Here is a 20,596-nt window from a genome sequence, read left to right on the forward strand (position 1 = left end):
TCTCATGGACACTTCTTCCCACAAGATCACGTTCTCATGGCTGAGATTAGCAGAGAAAGGAGCCAGCAGTCAGAGAAGAAAAGTGCTCTGTGGCATAGAGAAGTTAGGGTTGGAGACGGTTTCCTGGAGGTCACGCCTGCTCAGGGTCTTAAAAAGCTGGTCTCACAGTTTTTCAGCCATGACCTATCCCATGCTTGAATCTCTTTATCCCAGCTGCGATGTCACACCTTTATTCCCCTGAGTATAGTTGCAGAAACAACCATATAACTTAAACTTCATTTACCAATATTCTGCTTCAGGTGAGCCCATTCCCAGCTCTGGGCCTTTGCCCACTCTTGGTTTCCTGTCAGGAATGCCCCACCCAACTCTCCACATAAAGGGCCAGCGCAAGACTGGGGTTGGTATAGGACCCACAGAGTAGGGCCCAAGCAACAGGGCTCACTCAGGCTTGCATTCCACTCCGTTCCCTGCAGTGAGAGAGCAGGTGCAGATCCATCAGTTTTGATATGTAGAAACAGAAAAGTTAAAATCCTACATTCTTGCCCTGGCCAGCATGGCTCAGTTGGTTGGAAAGTAGTCCTGTACACCAAAAGGTTGCAAGTTCAATCCCCAGGCAAGGTACATATGAGGCAACTCATCCATGTTTCTCTTTCACATTGATTCCCCCCCCCCCCCCCACTCACTCACTCAAAGCAATGGAAAAATGTTCTCTGGTGAGGAAAAAAAATTCCTACATTCTTTCAATTAGCTTTTCCTGGAAATTGTAACAAGTCAAAAACTCCATTTTCAATGGGCAGTTGTATGAGGAACCTTGAAAAGAATGCCAATACTTAACACAAAGATTATGAAAGAACTATGCACTGAGCTAGTGATCATGTTTTGTTGGATCAAAGTAAATATAGAGAGTATTTGCCAGACTTTACCTGGAAGATGCTAGAAATATAAAAAATAACCAGGTTGGAATGAAGTTTCCTTCTTGCCATATGTATAATTATTCTATTGCTTATTATCTGAAAATTGTGTACTGGAGGTTTGTTTGTGAGAATTTCTCTTGCACCATCCTGAGAAGGGTTTTTTACTAACATCTATGTTCTATAACCCTCAATCTTAAGTCTAAGCTTCCATTGACTCTTAAAAACTTACTGTATTTACATTTACTGATATGTATTATAAGAAAATTAATTTGTTAGAATAAGTCTGTTGCAAGAAATTGAATTTATTCACTACTTATAGTGTAAGCCATGATGACCTCATTTTTTATTTTGTAACTTCACTGCAGCTTATGGAGTATATTTTCCTGTGCTAGAGGACATCAGTACTGTGTGTCTTGGTTTTCTCCCCACAAGCCTGTTCTTAATAAACATCTAACAAATGCACTTCCAGAAAGATTTGGGATTTGACATTTTCTCTCTCAGGGACTGAAGAGAAGTGCCCTCAGAAGGAGAAGATCCAGCAGGGAACAAATAAAGAGGGTGTAACTCTCCAGGAGAAGGAGGTCTGGGCCCCAAGGAAAAGAGGGTGTGGCCTCCAAGGAGAAGGGGTGTGGCACCCAAGGAGAAAAAATGGTGTCCTCCAAGGAAAAGGAGATACCACTGTGAATGTTTGACTCACAAGACCCTGTCATACCCTTACTCGAAATTCTTCAATGCCTGTTTCCCAAAGGTCAAGTCTAATTTCCTGGTAGGAAACATGTTCTTCCTGAGACTCCCCTTCTCACTACTTCTCTCCTAACCCTCACTCCTACCCCTACCGCACCATGTGCGAAACTGCTGGATTTCTGGTGTGAAGACTGTAGTATGCTCTCTTACCTCCACTGTGGGTTCTCCTAAATCCCAGCATTAAATCCTACTCCCACCTCTGAACTATTTCTTTCCTGTTCTTCCTTCAAAAATCAGACCAAGCATCACCTATATGTCTTCTGCCAAATTAAATAGAATCAGAGTCAAGAAGCAACTTTGTTAATAGTATAAAACAACTTTGTCTTATGTGTACTGTTATTTTCTGTTTTAAAATACCCACATATGATACCCTCGCTGGTATGGCTCAGTGGATTGAGTACTGGACTGGTTTGTGAGCCAAAGGGTCACTGGTTCAATTCCTGATCAGGGCATATGTGTGGGTTGTGGGCCTGGTCCCTAGTGGGGGCTGTGTAAGAGGCAACCACACATTGATGTTTCTCTCCCTTTCTCCCACCCTTCCCCTCTGTCTAAAAATAAATAAATAAAATCTTAAAAAAATAAAATAGCCATGAGATTTTTACTATTTTTCCTGTATTTTTTAAATTTTGAGCCTCCCAGCCGGTAAACTGCCAATGGGTTATAAATATGGATCCCTCAGACTGAAGCCCCAAGTTGAACTACCTCCAGCTGAAATCAGCTTCTTCAGTTTAACCAGTTTACTTCCATTTACCATTTTCTAAGTGAGCCACAAAGTGAAAATCTTGAGAACTGCTGTGTCAGTGTTTTGCTCTGTACTGTGTCTTGCTTCAGGACATGTGGTAAATCCCATCTACTTAAAGACTTGATATATGCTTTTGATTTAGGTTAGTTTGATCTAATTTCTTTTTCTTTCATTAGTCTAAAATACCACTTTATTGTTGTTAAACTCAGACAAGTTTCAAAATTGTAAGAAATATAGAGTAGTATGTATCATTAGTTTAGTCCATTCTTGAAACAGTTTATATAAACACGATTATCATCTGCCCTTCAGGACACCCCAGTGATGAGGGAGGGAGGGAGGGCAATAGGAAAAGTGGGAGGAATAAAGAGGAAATGAGGCCCCTAGGTGGTTTGTCTAGGGTAAAATGTATTCACTGTGGGCATACCCAAAGAAAAGGTGACTCTCTAGGGCAGGTGGACATAGAAAGGGGCGCAGTTGAAGAGGGTGAGACTAAAGTCACCAAGGGATGGGGTTGTGAGTTGGATGGAAGTGGGGCTGAGACAACTGAGGGTCGGAGGCACTCACAAGGCCACACTGTTCTCCACTATGCTGGGTTGCAGGTACTTGTAGGGCATGTCCAGCTTTGCATTGTGGATCTTGATCTCCTCACCCAGGGCGGCCAGCTCCTCCCTGAACTTGTTCAGCACACCTTTGTGCTCAGAGCCAGAAAAATACTCCTCCTTGCGCTGGCCCAGAGCCACCGGGGGATGGAAAAGAAATGGCAGCTGAGAGCCTAGGACCCCCACTGGGCTGCCACATCTCCCACAGCTGCCCCCTCCTTGGGGACCAGGCCACCTGGGTCTCACCATAACTTGCTGGCATCTGCCCAGTTGTCAAGTAAGGGACATCTGGAGAGAAGCCTGATGAAAGTTAGGCAGGGTTGCCATCACTGTCTCCATGGTCACATCCTTGGTGGTGGGTTGGGGCAGCCACATCATGCAGGGTCCATTAGGGACCCAAGCATACCAATCCAGCTAAGGAGGGACAGATATCTAAATCAATGTCTGCTAAGAATAAAAACTCCTTAGTCCCCTGCACACATCCCCCTCCCCCACTCCAGGTGCAAATGCCCATTGTCCCCCTATAATAAGTATCTGGCCCAGGTGGACTGAGGAGTGCTGGCCAGTGCAGGTAAAGATGCACATGGTGACAAAGTGGCAAAGCTGGTCCTGGCACTCCAAGGAGGTGGGAAACCCTGCAAGAGGTAAGGAGAGTTAGAAGCTGTGAGGCCAGGAATAGAAGCAAAACTCAGAGAGGCTGAGCAGGAATAAGAGAGGGAGAAAGGTTGTCAAGGACTCTCAGGAACTGTAAGAACTGACATGAGTGTGAGTTGAACTTGGGAAAAAGGGGAGATCTTCTGGGAGGGCCCCACTCAGTGGGGTACTGGTATGGCTCATACTGGCTCTCAAAGAGTCAGTTATGTTAAATATCCAGGTAGTTAACAAGCTGGTTGACATCAGAATGGTAGCTATAGTGGAAACATTTACACCATGGAAATGGGCAAATACCACAAATCAGGGCTTCCCCCCCCCCGCCCCAGGGAGCCAGTTGTTAAACATATATTAGCAACCACTGGTCCCACAGCATCTGGGACCTAGAGGGGTTCTTATTGCATAAGAAAGTGAAAAGACCTTTGGGCATTTTAATAAGGGTTGAACATTCTTCTGGGAGGTTTCATAGAAGTGGGGAGGTCTCTGGGGGATGTTCCAAGGAGGAATCTCTTACATTGGAGGTCTCAGTACAGGGGCTCAATTCACCTTGGTCCTGGGCCCCTTACAGGCCAACTTCAGTGATCTCTTGAAACCAGACCTGCAGTTCAAGATCCTGTTCCACTGCCTTGTCTGTTTTATAGTGAAGATTCACAATTCCTTCCACATAGCTGCTGGCCAAGGGGTTGGACCAAAAGAACTGAAGCTGACAGTAAGCTTCTTTTTTGCCCTTTGCTCTTTGCCTACATAATCAGGTTAGGGCTCCCAGCCCCCCCAACACAGACCTCCTGTTCTCCCAAGCCTCTTCCTTCCTGCCCACCCCCACCAGCCCTGCCTTCCCCCTGCCTCACTGAGAGATGATTTCCCAGAGCCTCAGAGCATCATGGGCATAGAAGGAAGACTTGACTCCCAAAAGCCCCCAATCAGCCAGGTCATAATGATGACATAAGGAGGACATAATGATCTATAGGTTATTAAGGGTCCAGCTCGCCTAAGCAGCTCCACATGGCCTCCCCCACCAGTGCTTTACCACCTGAGAAGCAAGGATGGGCAGGATCAGGCAGGTCCACCTGCCACAGGCCAGAGCCAGAGGGAGCATAAGCTCCAGATTTTCCCTTCTCTCTTCATACCTGATCAAAAACACCCATGTTAGAGATCAGCCCAGTCCTTACCCATACATTAATTTCCATGGTGTATCACAGGTGGGGGATTATCAGCTGGAAGGAGAGAGCAGGGAAGGGCAAAATCAGAAGAGAGCTGTGACAAGTCCCTGCAGGAAACTGGAGGAGTTGAAGGGCAGAAAAGATACCGGGCCCCCAGGCAAAGCAGAAACATGAAGTTCAGTGGTCCCTTGACACAAAGAGTGTTTAGTTGGTTTGTAATTCATTCTACAAACCATTGACTTATTGCTTTCTGATAACTGAAAGAAATCATTCTTTCCTTTTGTGTGTGTGTGTGTGTGTGTGTGTGTGTGTGTGTGTGTGTGTGTATGTACTGTTCCTGGAAGTACTGCAAAACTGTGTCAATTGTGGAGTAGTCTGAGCGAGCCCCTATTCAGTCTCCCAGCTCCAAAAATCCATTTAAGATAATGTACTCAAATAAAGGATGTACCAGATATTAAACTGATAAGAACAGATACTATAGTTGATCTTAGCCAAAAGGCTGAGAATCCACCCTTTTCTTTTCATATAAGACTGTTAGAAATCTAGGTAAATGCTTTAAAACCTTTTTTCATTATCATTCCAATAAAGAGCTTTTTCAGCTTTTTCCTTTTCTTACCTCTCGTGAGATTTTACTGCTACAGATATACTATATCTGCTATGTACTGTGTGTGTGTGTGTGTGTGTGTGTGTATATATATATATATATATATATATATTTTTTTTTTTTTGCACTGGGCCCACTTTAGCTCCTTGAGGGGCATAATTGCCTTCACTGAGAATGCATGCTCTAACCTGCCTACCTTCTGAACTCCATCTCCTACCTTCTCCCTTTTGTACTGTTATACTCACCTTAGTACAGTTCTTCAAGTATGCCAAACTTGTTCCTGCCTTGAGACCTTTGCAGTTTTCTAAGCTGGTCTCTGCTTAGAACAATGTGCACCTTGATCATCTCAGGGCTGGGTCCCCATGGTCTCGTTCTCTGTGGCATCTCATCAAAGGAGCCTTTCCTGACCACCAATCTAAACTCGACATCACATCACTCTGCTTTGATTCCCTGCATTGTACTTATCACAGCTGATACGGCATAGTGTAATCTTTATTGCCTGTTAGCCCTCACTGAAAATGAAAATCCCCACAGATCAGGACCTTGCCTGTCTTGCTTATTAACACAGGCATCTAGAAGAGTTCTTGCCCTATTGGAGACACCCAAGAAAAATAGTTACGAGTGAATGAATACTTGGCTCAAATGCCTGTAAAACAATAACAACAACAACAACAAACAAACAAATAAAAAAACAGGCTACTGTTATTGACCTAAACCTATGTGTTACTATGTTTTAAAGATTTTTATTTATTTATTTTTAGGGAAAGGGGAAGGGAGGGAGAAAAAGAGGGGGAGAAACATTGATGTGTGAGAGATACATTGACTGGTTACCTCTCTCACACCCTCAACTGGGGACCAGGCTCATAACCCAGGTATGTGCCCTGACTAGGAATCAACTGGCAACCACTTGGTTTGCAGACCAACACTCAATCCACTGAGTCACACCAGCCAGTACTATGTGTTATGATTTTAGAACCAGTCAAAACTGGCTGGAAAAGTCTTTTATGTCAACTGGGACCCTTTTTTGGGGATGGAAACCTCTGTCATTGTACTGTTAATATACTGTATGCTCATCTATCTGCACTTTATAGTTAAAAAGAGTAAGATTTCTCACTTCCCTCCCCATACCCTCACCTTGCCAATGAATCATTTTCACTTCTCTGGAGGTAAAGTCACCCTGTTAAAGAGGTAGAGCAAGCCATGCTCCCTTGTCTTTCACTGATTGACTTTCCCCACACCCTGAGATTCCATAGAGAGGTTGCCTCCATAGGCAGGACTGTGCCATGGGGCAGAGGGCAGTAGGCAGGCAGGAGAGCAGGTGATAAGGTATTACCTTGAAGATAGGATGTATTGATAGAAGGTATCTCATGGTGCCACAGCAATAAGTTCAGCCATCAAATGTGCCCTCAGAAAATGAGATTGCAGTTGTTGAAGCTGGAAGTCAGAGCTATGGACCCAGCATTTGGCTAAGAGCCAGGCCATCAGGGGATCTGTGGGTAGAAAATGTGGTAGGAGGGGCAATTCCTCACTTGGCAATTGGAGCTGGAGCAAGGATAAGAGTGTGGGGGAAAGAGGGATGAGTGCCAGTTGCTCAGCACATTCCCCCTCCTTCATATATTTAACCCCTCTTTCTTCCCTGAGTTTACTTAGCTTTCTCCATCTCACTGCTGCTACTCCCAAAGCCACTATTCCTTCTCCTCCCTTTCCTACCTACTCAGTGCATTAACATTGTACAGGCTGCTCTGTCCCTGAACTTCTACAGAAACTCCTCTTCCACTGACTTCCTAGCCTCCACTTCCCCTTTCAGTCTCCTCAGTGTAAACAAGATTCAGACCCTCTGCTTCCTTTATGCTATACTTTTATTCAGAAAGTTCAGCATCTCTCTCGTCTTCCAGTACTGCCAGACTCAGCTAAGTCTCCAGTTCTCAGCTAGTCACTAGCTGGATGTGACAATTTGAATGTCTCCCCATTACCTCATAGTTGGCCAAACAAAAGCCTACCTGAGCATCTTTTTCTCTTTTTTGTCCTATTTCTGCAAGAGTCTTGCCTAACTCTACATTTTCTCTCTCCTTGAATCCAGGCCAGTTTAATTTTCTTTTGCATACCCATTCATCTTTCCTCTGCACCCCACAGCTATTTCCCACATCTGAGCCCAACATCTCTATCTTGAACAATTGATGTAGCATGTCACCCTAACCTCTGTATCTAACATCTCCCTTTTCTGATCTGTCCTAAACAAAATAACCCATAGAATGCACCCACAACATCTTTCTTAACAGCCTGCACCAGCTTCCTGTGTTTATACTCCTTGACTTGGCATCCATGGCCCTCTACAGTCTGGGCCCTCTCACCTCACATTATTCCCCACCACTCCAGCCCAACTGTCCCCTGGTAATCTAACTTCTCACACCTCAACCTCTCTGCCCAATCCATCTTCCCCTGCTAGAAGGTCCTGTCCCTCCCACAAAGTTCCCATGGCCCCTCCCAGACTGTCTACATACTCAGGAATTTCCTCAGCACTGGAGGGTATTTAGATTTTTCCAATCTGTCTCTCCAGCTAGAGTACCCCTTTCCTCCTTTGTCCATTTCCTCCTTTAATGTCATCTCCGGTGCTTGAGCATAGGTGACTGACTCCTCAGTGAATCTGGGTGAGGAGCTGAGCTGAGAGGCTGAGCTGAGCACGGGGAGCAGAAATTCTGGGTCCTCTCACCTGGATGACCATGGGCAAGAGTTTCCCATCAGGGTGCAGTTTCAGCATTGACCAGAGGGGCTGCCAGGTACTGCTGCTTACATAGGATGACATTAGCCTTGATCCCATCCAGCAGGGAGAAGTCAGCTTCAAACAGTGTGCCTCCCTGGATGGGGCAGAAGGCAAGGGTTACCAGCATAACACATCTTCCCACCTTGATTCCCCAAAAGAAGAGGAGAAAGAAGGAAACTAATTTATCTCCATCACCTACTTTCTACCAGGCAATGAGCCACATGCTGATTGCCTCACATAATTTTTAAACATACTTGAATTAGCTCCACTTTTATAAAAGAGGGAACAGATGAGAGAAAAAACAAAAAAGATAGGCATCTTGTCTGAAGTCACAGCACTTAAAACAGTGGAGCCAGGGTTCACACCCAAGTCTGTCTCACCCTATAATCCATGAATTTTATCTCCAAACTGATCCCCGTCCACTCTTAAGAACCCCACCCTTGACCTGGTTCTCTTACCCCACACCCCCTCAATTCCTGGCATCAAGGCCCAGTTATTTCTTTATTTTGACTATCTCTAGTACCCATCACACTCTTCCTGCACAGTATATGTTTCTCATTCAAGGAGAAATGCCAAATGGTTGCACATCTCCAGGATCACTCAAGATTACCCCTGTAGAATTCCCTCTTGCCCTCCCTTGGCAAGCTGGGCTCACAGTGGACCCCGAAGCAGCACAAGCACTGACTGCACTCCCTTTTCACTGTGTGGCCTCCTGTGGACTGTTATGTCAATACCTGGAGTTCCTTCTGCAGCTGGGTCTACAGCTCCTCCATCCCTAGAGGAAACATTAGGCAGGCGGGAAGGTGACTAGAGCACCTTACCAACCTGGGGTTGGCACCATTGAGAAACTGGTACACAAATAAGGCATCTTCCTTCCAGGAGTCCCGCACCTGAACTGGGTTGGAAGTTATGGAGCACGTTGTGAGATCGGAGCTCCTGGTTTTTCCAACTCCCACCAAACTATCCCCTCTTGACCCCAGCCTACCAGAGGGACCCAGACCTCATATCTCCAAGCTCTGGCTCCCTAGATGGGTGGTAAGGGTCCTGGGGAGAAGTACTGGGGTAGCCATACTGACCAGCCAGCTTGCTCTGGCCACATCAGAAAATCCTGTTGAGGTCATCCAGATCATTTCAGTTAACCAGAACATTTAAAAAGTCTTTGACAACTAGTTCGGCCAGCCTTCACGGAAAGATAAGCAAAGTGTTTGAGTTATTCTCAGAGTCAACATCACAACCATAAGCACCCACCTTGGGCTAGTCCAGCTTGGTGCAGTCCATAGGACTCCCTTGGCCTCCACTGGACCAGGACACCTCCTTCTCATCCAGTCACCCTTGTTCTCATCCCTTGGCCATTGAAGTCTCAAAGTCAATTCTTTTGTCCTCCAGAAATCTCTCATCTAGTGGGAGGTCAGATAAATTGGTTGTGAGCACATTCAGGATTAATCCTTCCTTTCACATACCCCATCTGTGATGCATAAATGAAATCAGGTATAGATTGGAGGAAGGGCCAGGACTCACTCTGAGGTCAGGAGGAGTCGCAGGGTAGGGGTAAGGCTAACCAGTACAGCATCTTTCTGTCTTTCAGCTCCTCCTCCCTGTATTTCTTGAATCGGCCTTGAGGGTCCTCCACCAGTGTGTGACCTAGACATGGGGAGGAAGGGATGGACCATGAGGCTTCTTCTGAAAGCCTCTCCCCTGTGCCTACCAGGAGTGCCTTCTCAGACCATCCTTGGGGGGGAAAGGGTCTGACCCTACAGCTTCGGGCCCCTCCCCATGCTCCATGCTGCTATGTGCCAACTCCAGCAACTGCTTCTCCCAAAAGCCAAAAAGACCTGGCCGTCCTGTTTTTGCCCCAATGCCCTGATCCCTCTTCTCCTCTCCCCCACCCCCAGCTTCTCCTGTACCCCAGAGGCCTCACACCCCAACCTGTACTCACCAGTGCCCTCGGGTAGGCTCTGGACGCCATCGCCCACTACCCAGCGGTAAATACGAGAACCTGAACTCGTCCCCACTGGCCCCGGGGCCCTGCACAGCGATCCAGTTGCAGAACCAGTTGTCATCCTTTAAGAAGGGCCACTTGCGCATTTTCACGAACACTAGTGGCCCCAGGTAGTCCTTCACGTCTACCTCGAATTCCTTCTCCTGCTGGGGACAGAAGAGGTTCGGTCAGCATCCCTGACGATCACTGGAAGGGGGACTGGGACTGATCTCAGGGCCCGCCCACAGACCCACCCAGGCCTTTCTGCTGGGACTCTGGGAAGGCGGGGCAAAAAGGAGCCAAAGAGAGAAAGGGGGCCCAACGACCAGGGTCCAGTTCGTCCACTCGGGGTGAGGCGGAGGAGGGAAGATGCTCTCCTTCCTGCCCTTTTTCTTCTCTGTACTCATTGATTGTACCAAGCGCTGAGCTGGGCGGTGGTCACCCGCGACACACCCTAGGCGAGCGCGCAGTTGTGCCTCCAGATACACTGAGGACCAGGCAGTTTCAGCGGTGAGACCCCGGGGCCCCCACCACCACCTCCAAGGTTGAGTTCGATGGAGCCCCACCTGGCCTGGGGGCAGGCTTCCCGGAGGATATTCTGTATAAGCGGAGACCTCTAGGTGCGAAGGGTTTAGCCAGGGAAAGTGTGAGAGAGGAAAAGTTTGGTGAAATGCGTGTCTGGGAGAGGAAGTGAGAAAGCGGAGGCTGAGCGAGGGCGAGCAGCGACGTGGAGCGGAGCACAGAGCGTGTGTGGGATGAGCACAGCTAAATTGTGAGAAGTATCGAAGGTAAAGCCAAGGCTTTGGAGTTAGTCCTGAAAACAAGCGGAAGCCATTCTAATGTTTTAGGCGGGAGGGGTGTGTTAAGGATGGAAGATGTCTGGAAGAAGTTGTTCTAGATGCAAGAAGGGCTTGGAAGGGCAGGAGAGGAAGCGGCAAGGTGGGGGAAGGGGCCGAAGGAGGCGTAGGTTCAAGGGGACTCTGGTGGTCGGGGGTGGGTCGGACATCTGGAAATGGATGGGAGATGTCCAGGGTCCAGATTCTTGGTTGTCTAGGGGCTACCGGAGTGGGAGGCGCGAGTGACACCTAGGGGAGGCAGGGCAGAGGTGTGCGAGGTGGGGCAACGGGAGGACCTCGCTGAGGCGTGTTCCTTTGAGGCACCCGTGGGGCAGACGTGTGGGTCGGGGGAGTCGGAGAGAGCTAGATGGGCAATGGAAATTTGGGGATGGGAATTGCGGAAGAAAAAGTAACGGGAGCTGGGGTGAATACCAGGTGAATGTGACGCGAGAGAAGAAGCTCATCAGGAATTTCAGCTCTTAGCTTCTCGCCGACCCCCTCCTTAATTCCTTCACCCCACCCCACCCCGGTGGTAAAGTCCGCAAGGTCGGAGATTTAGCAACAGCAGAGGAGGTTTGGAATAGCTTTTAAGAATAAAGGAATCAGAAGAAGCACAGACGCTCCAGGGCCCCTGAGTTTCAAAGAGAGAGAGAGCTCTGTGAACAACGGGTATGCGGGAGCGTCCTTCCCCTCCATTCCCAGGAAGCCGGGTGGCTGGAGCCTTTATTGAGCGCTTGTGGTGTGCCACACGGTTTCCAAGCGCTCTTAGCTCAGGGGACGCTTCCCCGCCCCCCCCCCCGCCCCCATCCCCGGTACCTGATGGCCTCTGGGCTGCGGGCCGGACTCCGGCCAGCTCACCTTGCCCTTTCGTCAGCCGCAGGCGCGTCCCGAGGGAGGCAGCCACAGCTGCACCTGGTTGTCGGAGCCCGAGTAGTTTGGGGACCCAGTGGACACACGGGCGCGTTAGGCACCCATCTTGTCCAAAGACGTTTCCTTTCCTGCCTTCTGAAAGGGGAGAAGAGTGGATGGGCCTAATAAAAGGGTTCAAGACCCCACCCTTTGAAACCTTGCTGGGGTGGGGGATGTGGATAGCAGGTCTCCAACCAAGCCTCCTGCCCACAAGCTCTGAAAGGAGGGGCCGTGGCCCGGGTACAAAGTGCAGATTCTTATCTTTGTGGGAGGAGGAGGGAGTGGGGAAGTAGAAGAGGATATGAGCAGAAAACATGCAGAAAGAAGGAACTGTCGCGTAACCCGGCAGGCAGGTGGGGTGCGCGTCTGTGTGCCAGCTTCACAGGTTGGTCCACCCCTGCCAACAGTCATGGCTGTAGGGGTGGATGAGGAGACAAGGAGGCCTGGTCTGCAGCAGTGTTTGAGGAAGGTACATTCAGGCCACCAAATTAACTTGGCCGAATTTGAACATCTGTCTATTCCGTGTAAGGATCCGGGGTTCATTCCTTTCTAGCTTTCAAACATGTCTGTCTGTTGCCTGCAGGATGAAAATCCAAACTTTTTGTCATTCAAAGCTCTTGCTAACCTGGCCTGCCCTCCTCCACGTCATTCCACTGTACCCCATTCTCATCTCTGGTCTCCCCACTTTGGGCTGGAGCCCTGTGCTTCCCAGAACCCACCACGTTGCTTGCTTGCAGTCCTTGCTCTTAGAAAATTCTATTCAGCCTTCTAAACCTGGGTTAGGCTCCAATTTTTTAGAGAATTCTTCCCTGGCCATTCTACCCCTCCCCACTGCCCTCAGCAGGACTAATAGCTTTCTTCCGTACCGCTCTCACACTGTGCATGCTTCTCTTGATAATATTGCATACTTAATACTACAGTAATTTGTTGGTATGCCCATACCCACACCAAGGAGAACTCTTCCAAGGCAGAGAACACATTTCCAGCACAAATTACTCACTTTTGTTTATCCTGGGTTTATCACAGCATCAGGCTTGTGAGTGTCAACCTTTGCTGAAACATACTGCACTGAAAGATCAGTTATAAGTAAGTCCTTCCCTTGGAGAAGACAAAGGTAAACAAAAAAAAACTCCCAGACAATGTAGATAAGAGAATAGTAAAACAAACTCTGGTACCACCATGGTATAGAGTACTACCAGCATGCTGAAACAAATTAAGTTGATGGAAAATGTCGGTAATTCCCATTTTCTTGCTTGATTTTTTTGGGGGGTTGTGGGTTTTGCGTGTGTGTATGTGGTGAAAGGGAAACACTTTCACTGGATTCAAAGGCCACAAAATACAAAATGGTATTCACTGGTGTCTCCCTCCCTCTTGGCCACAAGCTTCCCAGTTCCCAGTTCCTCCATCCCACAAGCTGTGTGTATTCACAAGCAAGTACATGCCTACCTTTTCTGTCCTTTTTGTGCACATGGTAGAATACTTTACGTATTGTTCCACACTTTGTTTTCTCCACATTGCAATACAAATCAGGAGGTCATTGTATACCCAGTACAGAGTTTTCTGTTATTAAGGTTGCCATTGAACATTTAGTTTGTTTGCAATCTTTCCTAACTATAAAAAAAAAATGTTGCTGAGCCCTGACTGGTGCAGCTCAGTTGGTTGGGTGTCATCCTGCAAAGAGAAAGGTTGTTGGTTTGATTCATGTTGGGGCCACATCCCTGGAATTCAGGTTCTGTCTCCAGTCAAGTGTGTGCAAGAGGCAACTGATTGAAACACATCAGTGTTTCTCTCCCTCTTTCTCCCTCCTCTCTCCTCTCTTTATGAAAATAAATCTTTTTTTTAATTTGCTGAAAAAATCATCTGTTATATATATCACTTTTTCATATGTAACTATAACTGTAGTACAAAATCCTAGAAATGGAACTTCTGGGCCAAAAGCATGAGTAACTTTGGCAGAAATTGCTTTAACTGCCCTCTGCAGAGGCTATACTGATTTACGCTCCCTCAGTGTGTTTGTTCACCAATGTATGAGCACACCCATTCTCTCTCATTCTTGGCAATAGTGTGCTAAAAAATGTTTCTACATTAGTCAATCTGATAGGTGAAAAACAGTACCTTAGTGGAATTTTAATTGCATCTCTTTTATCATGAGTAAGGTGAAGCATCTTTTTGTATTGTAGGAGCCATCTGTATGTCCTTTTCTGTGAACTAGCTATTCCACTTTCTATTGTATTTTTGTCTTTTTCTTATTTATTTGTAAGAACTATTTATATAGGAAAATGAGCCGTTCTCTGGCTATATCGTTACTAAAAGAGTCCCAGTAGCAATGATGGTCCTTTTTACCTACATCAACTCCTTAGAGCCAAAATTTTGGTCTATAATATTATTCTCCACAAAAAGAATTCTGGGCTCCTTAGAAGGTAGCTGGCACCATGTCTTGGGGCAGGTAAAAGTCTGGATAAGCCAGAAACATGCTGTTGTTGCTAAAATAGTAAGGTGGACTTCCGCCAAGATGGAGGTATAGGTGGATATGCCGTGCCTTCTCACACAACCAAGTTTAGGGACAACTAAATATTAGCATCAGAAAACACAACCAGAACACGGAAAACTGAACTTTTCGGAAGTCCGCTAACAACAAATTCTTCAGCCCAACCGGTAAGGAGCGAAACCAGCGTCTGGTGAGGAGTTGCAAAGGAGGGCTCAGTCGGACCCGGGCATGGAATCCAGACGCACGAATCCAGACGCACGGGTTCCAAACGCAGGATTGGACCTAGTGAACGACCGAGCAACCCACCGGGTGAGCGACTGCAGAGGAGACAGTGGGGAGGCGGTGCAGCGTGTTGACTGCGGTTGCCTAATTGCGCGCGAGCGAGGGAGTGGGCGGTTGGACCCGCCTCGCAGCGATAGAGGGCGCCGCCATTTCCCCGCTCTGACCACGCCCCCACATACAGCGTCACAACCCAGCGACCTGGGAGTCCAAGGCGCCGCTTCTCACATTTAAAGGGCCAGAACAGACCCAAAATGTCGCAGGGAGACCTCAAAGCCCCAGAGATAAATCTAAGCGACGAAGAAATAGCAAAACTCTCAGACGCACAGTTTAAAACACTGGTCATCAGCTTCCTCACAGATCTGGTTGATTATAGCCACAAATTAGAGAAACATATGAAGGCTAAATTAAGGGAAATGAATGGAATTCCACAGGAAACCCATAGAGATGAAAAGGAAACTGGGACTCAAATCAATGGAGTGGACCAGAAGAAAGCAAATAATGGCCAAACAGAAAAGAGTCAAGGAGCAAGAATTCAAAGAAATGAGGAGAGTCTTAGGAACCTCCAGGACATCTTTAAACGCTCCAACATCCGAATTATAGGGGTTCCAGAAGGGGGAAAGACACAACCACCAGTGGAAAACTTATTTGAACAAATAATAAAAAAGAATTTCCCCAATCTGGCAAAGGAAATAGACTTCCAAGAAATCCAAGAAGCCCAGAGAGTACCAAAAAGGTTGGACTCAAGAAGAAACACACCAAGGCATATCATAATTACATTAGCCAAGATTAAAATGAAGGAGAGAATCCTAGAAGCAGCAAGAGCTAAGGGGACAATCACCTACAAAGGAGTTCCCATCAGACTGTCAGCAGATTTCTCAAAAGAGACCTTACAGGCAAGAAGGGGCTGGAAAGAAATATTCCAAGTCATGAAATCTAAAGACCTACAACCAAGATTGCTCTATCCAGCAAAACTTTCATTTAGAATGGAAGGACAGATAAGGTGCTTCTCAGATAAGATCAAATTCAAGGAGTTCATCATCACCAAGCCCTTATTATATGAAACGTTAAAGGGACTTATCTAAGAAAAAGAAGTTAAAGAAACATGAACAGTGAAAGAACAACAAGCTCACAGTTATTAACAACCACACCTAAAACGAAAGCAAACTAAAAGAACAGCTAGATCAGGAGTGGAAATATAGAAATGAAGATCTAAAGGAGGGTTAGCAACAGGGGAGTGGGAGGAGGAGATGGGGGGAGAAGGTACAGAAAATAAGTAGCATAGACAGTAGATAGAAAATAGATGGGGGGCAAGAATAGCATGGGAAATATAGAATCTAAAGGACTTGAGACACATGGACATAAACTAAAGGGGGGTAATGGTGGGGATGGGGGGCAGGGTGGAGGGGAATGAAGGGGGGAATAGAACAACTGTAACAGCATAATCAATTTAAAAAAAATAGTAAGGATGTTCTCAAGCAAGTCACAAACAGTTCTGATAGGGCAAGATGTCCCATTCAAGGGGTTCCCACTGGCTATGTTGTGACTTTTTGAGAAGCAAAGGCTGAATAATAAATAGGGTTCATTGAAACAGATAAATGTATCAGTTAGTAACCAAAAAATCAGTTGGTTCATTGTTTGCAGTTAACCAAAAAAATTAGTTTCAAATGGCTCAAACAATAAGGAAAATTTATGTATTATTTCAAAAAAGAAGCTTATAAGATACGTTGGCTCTAGGGTTGTTAGTTCATGATTCAACAGCATCATCCAAAAACCAGGGTTTGTTTGTTCCTCTGTCAGCAATGTGCATAGACTCTATCAACAATAAATGTAGAAAAATACCTAAAAGGGTGTACCAGAGGGTCAACAGAGATTATTTCTAAGGAGTGGGGGGAGATGAGAAACTTTTGTTGTTGTTGTTGTTGTTTTTCATACTTCAATATTGTTTAAAGTTTTACAAAAGTGTGAGTAATTTCTATAATCTCACACTTTTAATCTTTTTTTATTTTGTGGATAATATATTACACTGTCAGCTGGGATGGCTCAATACTTCTTTTACCACCTCTTGGTGTCTGAGCTAAGAATGCCTGGCTCAGTTCCACCTGGAAGTCCACCACACATATTTGTTGCTGCTGGGATCATCTTAGGTACAGCTGACACACTTGGTTGCTCAAGCAGGCTGTCTTTCTACATTGGACTTGGACTTCCACCCCAGTATGTGCTGTTCATACCATTCCATAGTCCATCTCAAGTATAACTGTCTTCAGCATGCTCCACTGAACTGTGAGTGGCTTCTCAGAACACCAGGTATCTCTGGGGCTTCTGTGCTCAAATTTTTAATCTTTAAAAAAATTCAAAGCTACATATGCTGTCATAAAAGCATTAACTATAATCAATTGTGGCTGTAAGGGAAACCCCAAACTGAAGTTCAAATTCTGTGGGACATTAAAAATGAAATTCAGAGACTTCCACCAAGATGGAGGCATAGGTGGAAGCACTATACCTTCTCAAACAACCAAGTTTAAAAACAACAAAGTTTTAGCAACAAGAACATAGACAACTCACAGAAAATTGAACTACACAGAAGTCTGACAACAACGAACCCTTCAGCCAAACAGGTAAGAGGGGCAGAGCCTGCAGCAGAGCGGGGTCGGACAGGAAAGATCCACCGGACAGAACCAGGTGCACAACCCACCGGGCTCCGGCACAACCCACAGGTGCGCCGGCGGCCATGGGCGGATCCCAGGTGTGGAGAAGCGGGCTGACCCACTGAGGGCACAAGGCAGTAAACCCACTGAAGGCTGATCATGGTCACACATTTGCACGCAGATAAACCGGTCAAGGAGCTAGCAGTGAGATGGACCTCACAGGCCCAAGCAGCAGGAAGCAGCAGAGGAAACTGCCATTGTCCCTCTCTGACCACGCCCCCAGTATAGCATCACAAACCAGCGACCTGGGTAGCTCCACCCTGGTGAACACCTAAGGCTCCGCTCCTCATACCTAACAGGCACCAACAGATCAAAACATGGCTCAAGAACAACTCAGAGCCCCAGAGCTGATAAATCTAAGTGATGAAGAAATAGCAAAACTTTCAGATGCACAGTTCAAAACACTGGTGATCAGGATGCTCACAGAACTGGTTGATTTTAGTCACAAATTAGAGGAACATATGAAGGTGTCTAAACTAATTGAAATGAAGGGAAATACACAGGAAACCAATAGTAATGGAAAGGAAACTGGGACTCAAATCAAAGGAGTTGACCAGAAGGAGAAAAAAAGTGGCCAAACAGAAAAGGATGAAGAAACAAGAATTCAAAAAAATGAAGAGAGGCTTAGGAACCTCCAGGACATCTTTAAATGTTCCAACATTCTAATTATAGGAGTACCAGAAGGGGAAAAGGAACAGCCACAAGTGGAAAACTTATTTGAACAAATAATAAAGGAGAACTTCCCCAATCTGGCAAAGGAAATAGACTTCCAGGAAATCCAGGAAGCTCAGAGAGTCCCAAAGAAGTTGGACCCAAGAAGGAACACACCAAGGCACATCATCATTATATTAGCCAAGATTAAAATGAAGTAGAGAATCCTAGAAGCAGCAAGAGATAAGGGGACAGTCACCTACAAAGGAGTTCCCATCACACTGTCAGCGGATTTCTCAAAAGAGACCTTACAGGCAAGAAGGGGCTGGAAAGAAGTATTCCAAGTCATGAAATTCAAAGACCTACATCCAAGATTGATCTATCCAGCAAAGCTTTCATTTAGAATGGAAGGACAGATAAGGTGCTTCTCAGATAAGATCAAATTCAAGGAGTTCATCATCACCAAGCCCTTATTATATGAAATGTAAAAGGGACTTATCTAAGAAAAAGAGGATAAAAAAGATGAACAGTGAAAGGACAACAAACTCACAGTTATTAACAACCACACCTAAAATGAAAGCAAACTAAAAGGACAGCTAGAGCAGGAGTGGAAACATAGAAATGAAGATCTCAAGGAGGGTTAGCAACAGGGGAATGGGAGGAGGAGATGGGGGGAGAAGGTACAGAAAACAGGTAGCATAGACAGTAGATAGAAAATAGATGGGGGGGGGGCGAGAATAGTTTGGGAAATATAGAACCTAAAGGACTTGAGACACATGGACATAAACTAAAGGGGGGTAATGGTGGGGTTGGGGGGGCAGGGTGGAGGGGAATGGAGGGGGGAATAGAACAACTGTAACAGCATAATCAATTCAAAAAAATAAATAAATTTAAATTAAAAAAAAAAGAAATGAAGATCACATGGAGGGTTAGCAACAGGGGAGTGGGAGAAGGAGAAGTGGGGAGAAGGTACAGAAAATAAGTAGGATAGATGGTAGGTATAAAATAGATAGGGGGAGGGCAAGAATAGTATGGGAAATATAGAATCTAAAGAACTTGAGACACATGGTCATAAACTGAAGGGGGGAATGGTGGGGGAGGGGGTGTGCAGGGTGGAGAGGAATGAAATAGAATAACTGTAATGCATAATCAATAAAATATATTTTTAAAAAAGAATGGAGAATAGTTGTTATGGTGAGGTTGCCCTAGGCCCTGTGCAGTTTTGTCATTAAAATTATCTCAGCATAGAATAAAGACCTCCAGCTCAGCTAAGGCTCTTCTGTCCCATGTGTGCTGATGCTGGGTCTGACTGCTGAGAAAACACATGGATCACCTCATTCAGTGTTCACTCTGCATGATCCACAGGACCGTACTTAGCAGACACAAAGGTATCACTGTGCATTAGGTTCAAAACCATCACCCCCACAAAAGCAGGGCAGGGCTCCACCTGCAGCAAAATGTTCACAGTCAAAGCTGTCCAGAGGTGGGATTAGCTGGCTCAGAGGTAGTGAATTTCTCTTCACTTGCAATGTTCAGGAATGAGATGGCCATCTGTGTGTAATAGCATTTTATAACTTTACTAAAGCATGGTTGAAAAACAATAAACTACATATATTTAATGTATATACACCTATAAAACTATCACCACAATCATAATAAACATACCCATCATTCTTCCAAATTTTCTTGTGTCCCTTTTAATCTCTCCTTTCTGTTCCTCGCAGTGCTCCCTCTTCCCACCCCAACCTCAGGCAACCACTAATCTGCTTTCCCTTACTGGATGTTTGCATTTTCTAGGTTTTTGTGTAAGTGAAATCTCACAGTGGATACTATATTTTGTCTGGCTTCTCTCACTCAGAATCACTGTTTGGAGACTTGTCTGTGTTGTTCTATGTATTAGTAGTTTGTTCTTTTAAAAAAACATATTTACTTATTTATTTTCAGAGAGAGAGGAAGGGAGAGAGAAAGAGAGGGAGAGAAATATTCCTCAGTTGCCGCTAGCATGCCACCAACCAGGGGCCTGGCCCACAACCCAGGCATGTGTCCTGACTGGGAACTGAACGGGTGACCTTTCAGTTCACTGGCCAGTGCTCAATCCACTGAGCCACACCAGCCTGGGCTGTAGTTGGTTCTTCTTAATGTTGGATAGTATTCCACCATCTGGATGTACCACAATTTGTTTATCCATTTAGCTCTAAATGGATATTTGTGTTGTTTCCAGTTTGGGGCCATCACAAATCTTTATATGGATCTGTGCTTCTGAGACAGGCTAGTAAGCCAGGGCAAGTGGAATAGGGAAACTGAGAGAGAGTTAAACAAGCAGTTTGTGGCCATCTAGTAAATCCAATCTTCCCTAAACCAAGAACACTTACGAGTACATGGTTTGTTTTTTTCCTTCCCAACCAGAGGGTAGATAGCTTAAACCTTCAAAAATAAGGTTCCTGAGTATGCGCTCCCTCTCAGGGAACATGCCTCTGCCTTTTCTTCCCCCTTCTCCTCTTTTTCCCCCACAGATATGCGTCCCCTAAACCCTAAGAGATTTCACAAGGCTTGCATCAAGGAAAGCAGTGGG

At 45.9% G+C, this 20,596-nt stretch overlaps 1 protein-coding gene and 1 non-coding gene across 2 annotated transcripts; both read right to left on the minus strand.

Annotated features, from left to right (window-relative positions):
• Window positions 1-759: 759 nt before the first annotated feature.
• ALOX15 (arachidonate 15-lipoxygenase) lies at window positions 760-12,082 on the minus strand. Its single transcript, XM_053672580.1, is given in 18 exon segments — window positions 760-3,164; window positions 3,252-3,415; window positions 3,536-3,634; window positions 4,197-4,318; window positions 4,499-4,584; window positions 4,587-4,677; window positions 4,776-4,864; window positions 6,748-6,788; window positions 6,791-6,956; window positions 8,125-8,172; window positions 8,174-8,269; window positions 8,910-9,070; window positions 9,252-9,355; window positions 9,506-9,640; window positions 9,735-9,816; window positions 10,112-10,163; window positions 10,165-10,317; window positions 11,848-12,082. Coding segments are annotated over 18 exon segments (2,010 nt in total). The 5' UTR covers window positions 11,965-12,082; the 3' UTR covers window positions 760-2,960.
• On the minus strand, window positions 5,134-5,321 carry LOC119043213 (U2 spliceosomal RNA). The gene has a single exon (XR_005081375.2). It is a non-coding gene; the product is annotated as a U2 spliceosomal RNA (small nuclear RNA).
• Window positions 12,083-20,596: the final 8,514 nt, after the last annotated feature.

The sequence above is a fragment of the Artibeus jamaicensis genome, unplaced genomic scaffold, assembly GCF_021234435.1.
Source record: "Artibeus jamaicensis isolate MK-2021 breed Jamaican fruit bat unplaced genomic scaffold, CSHL_Jam_final contig_777, whole genome shotgun sequence".
Taxonomy (NCBI): Eukaryota; Metazoa; Chordata; class Mammalia; order Chiroptera; family Phyllostomidae; genus Artibeus; species Artibeus jamaicensis.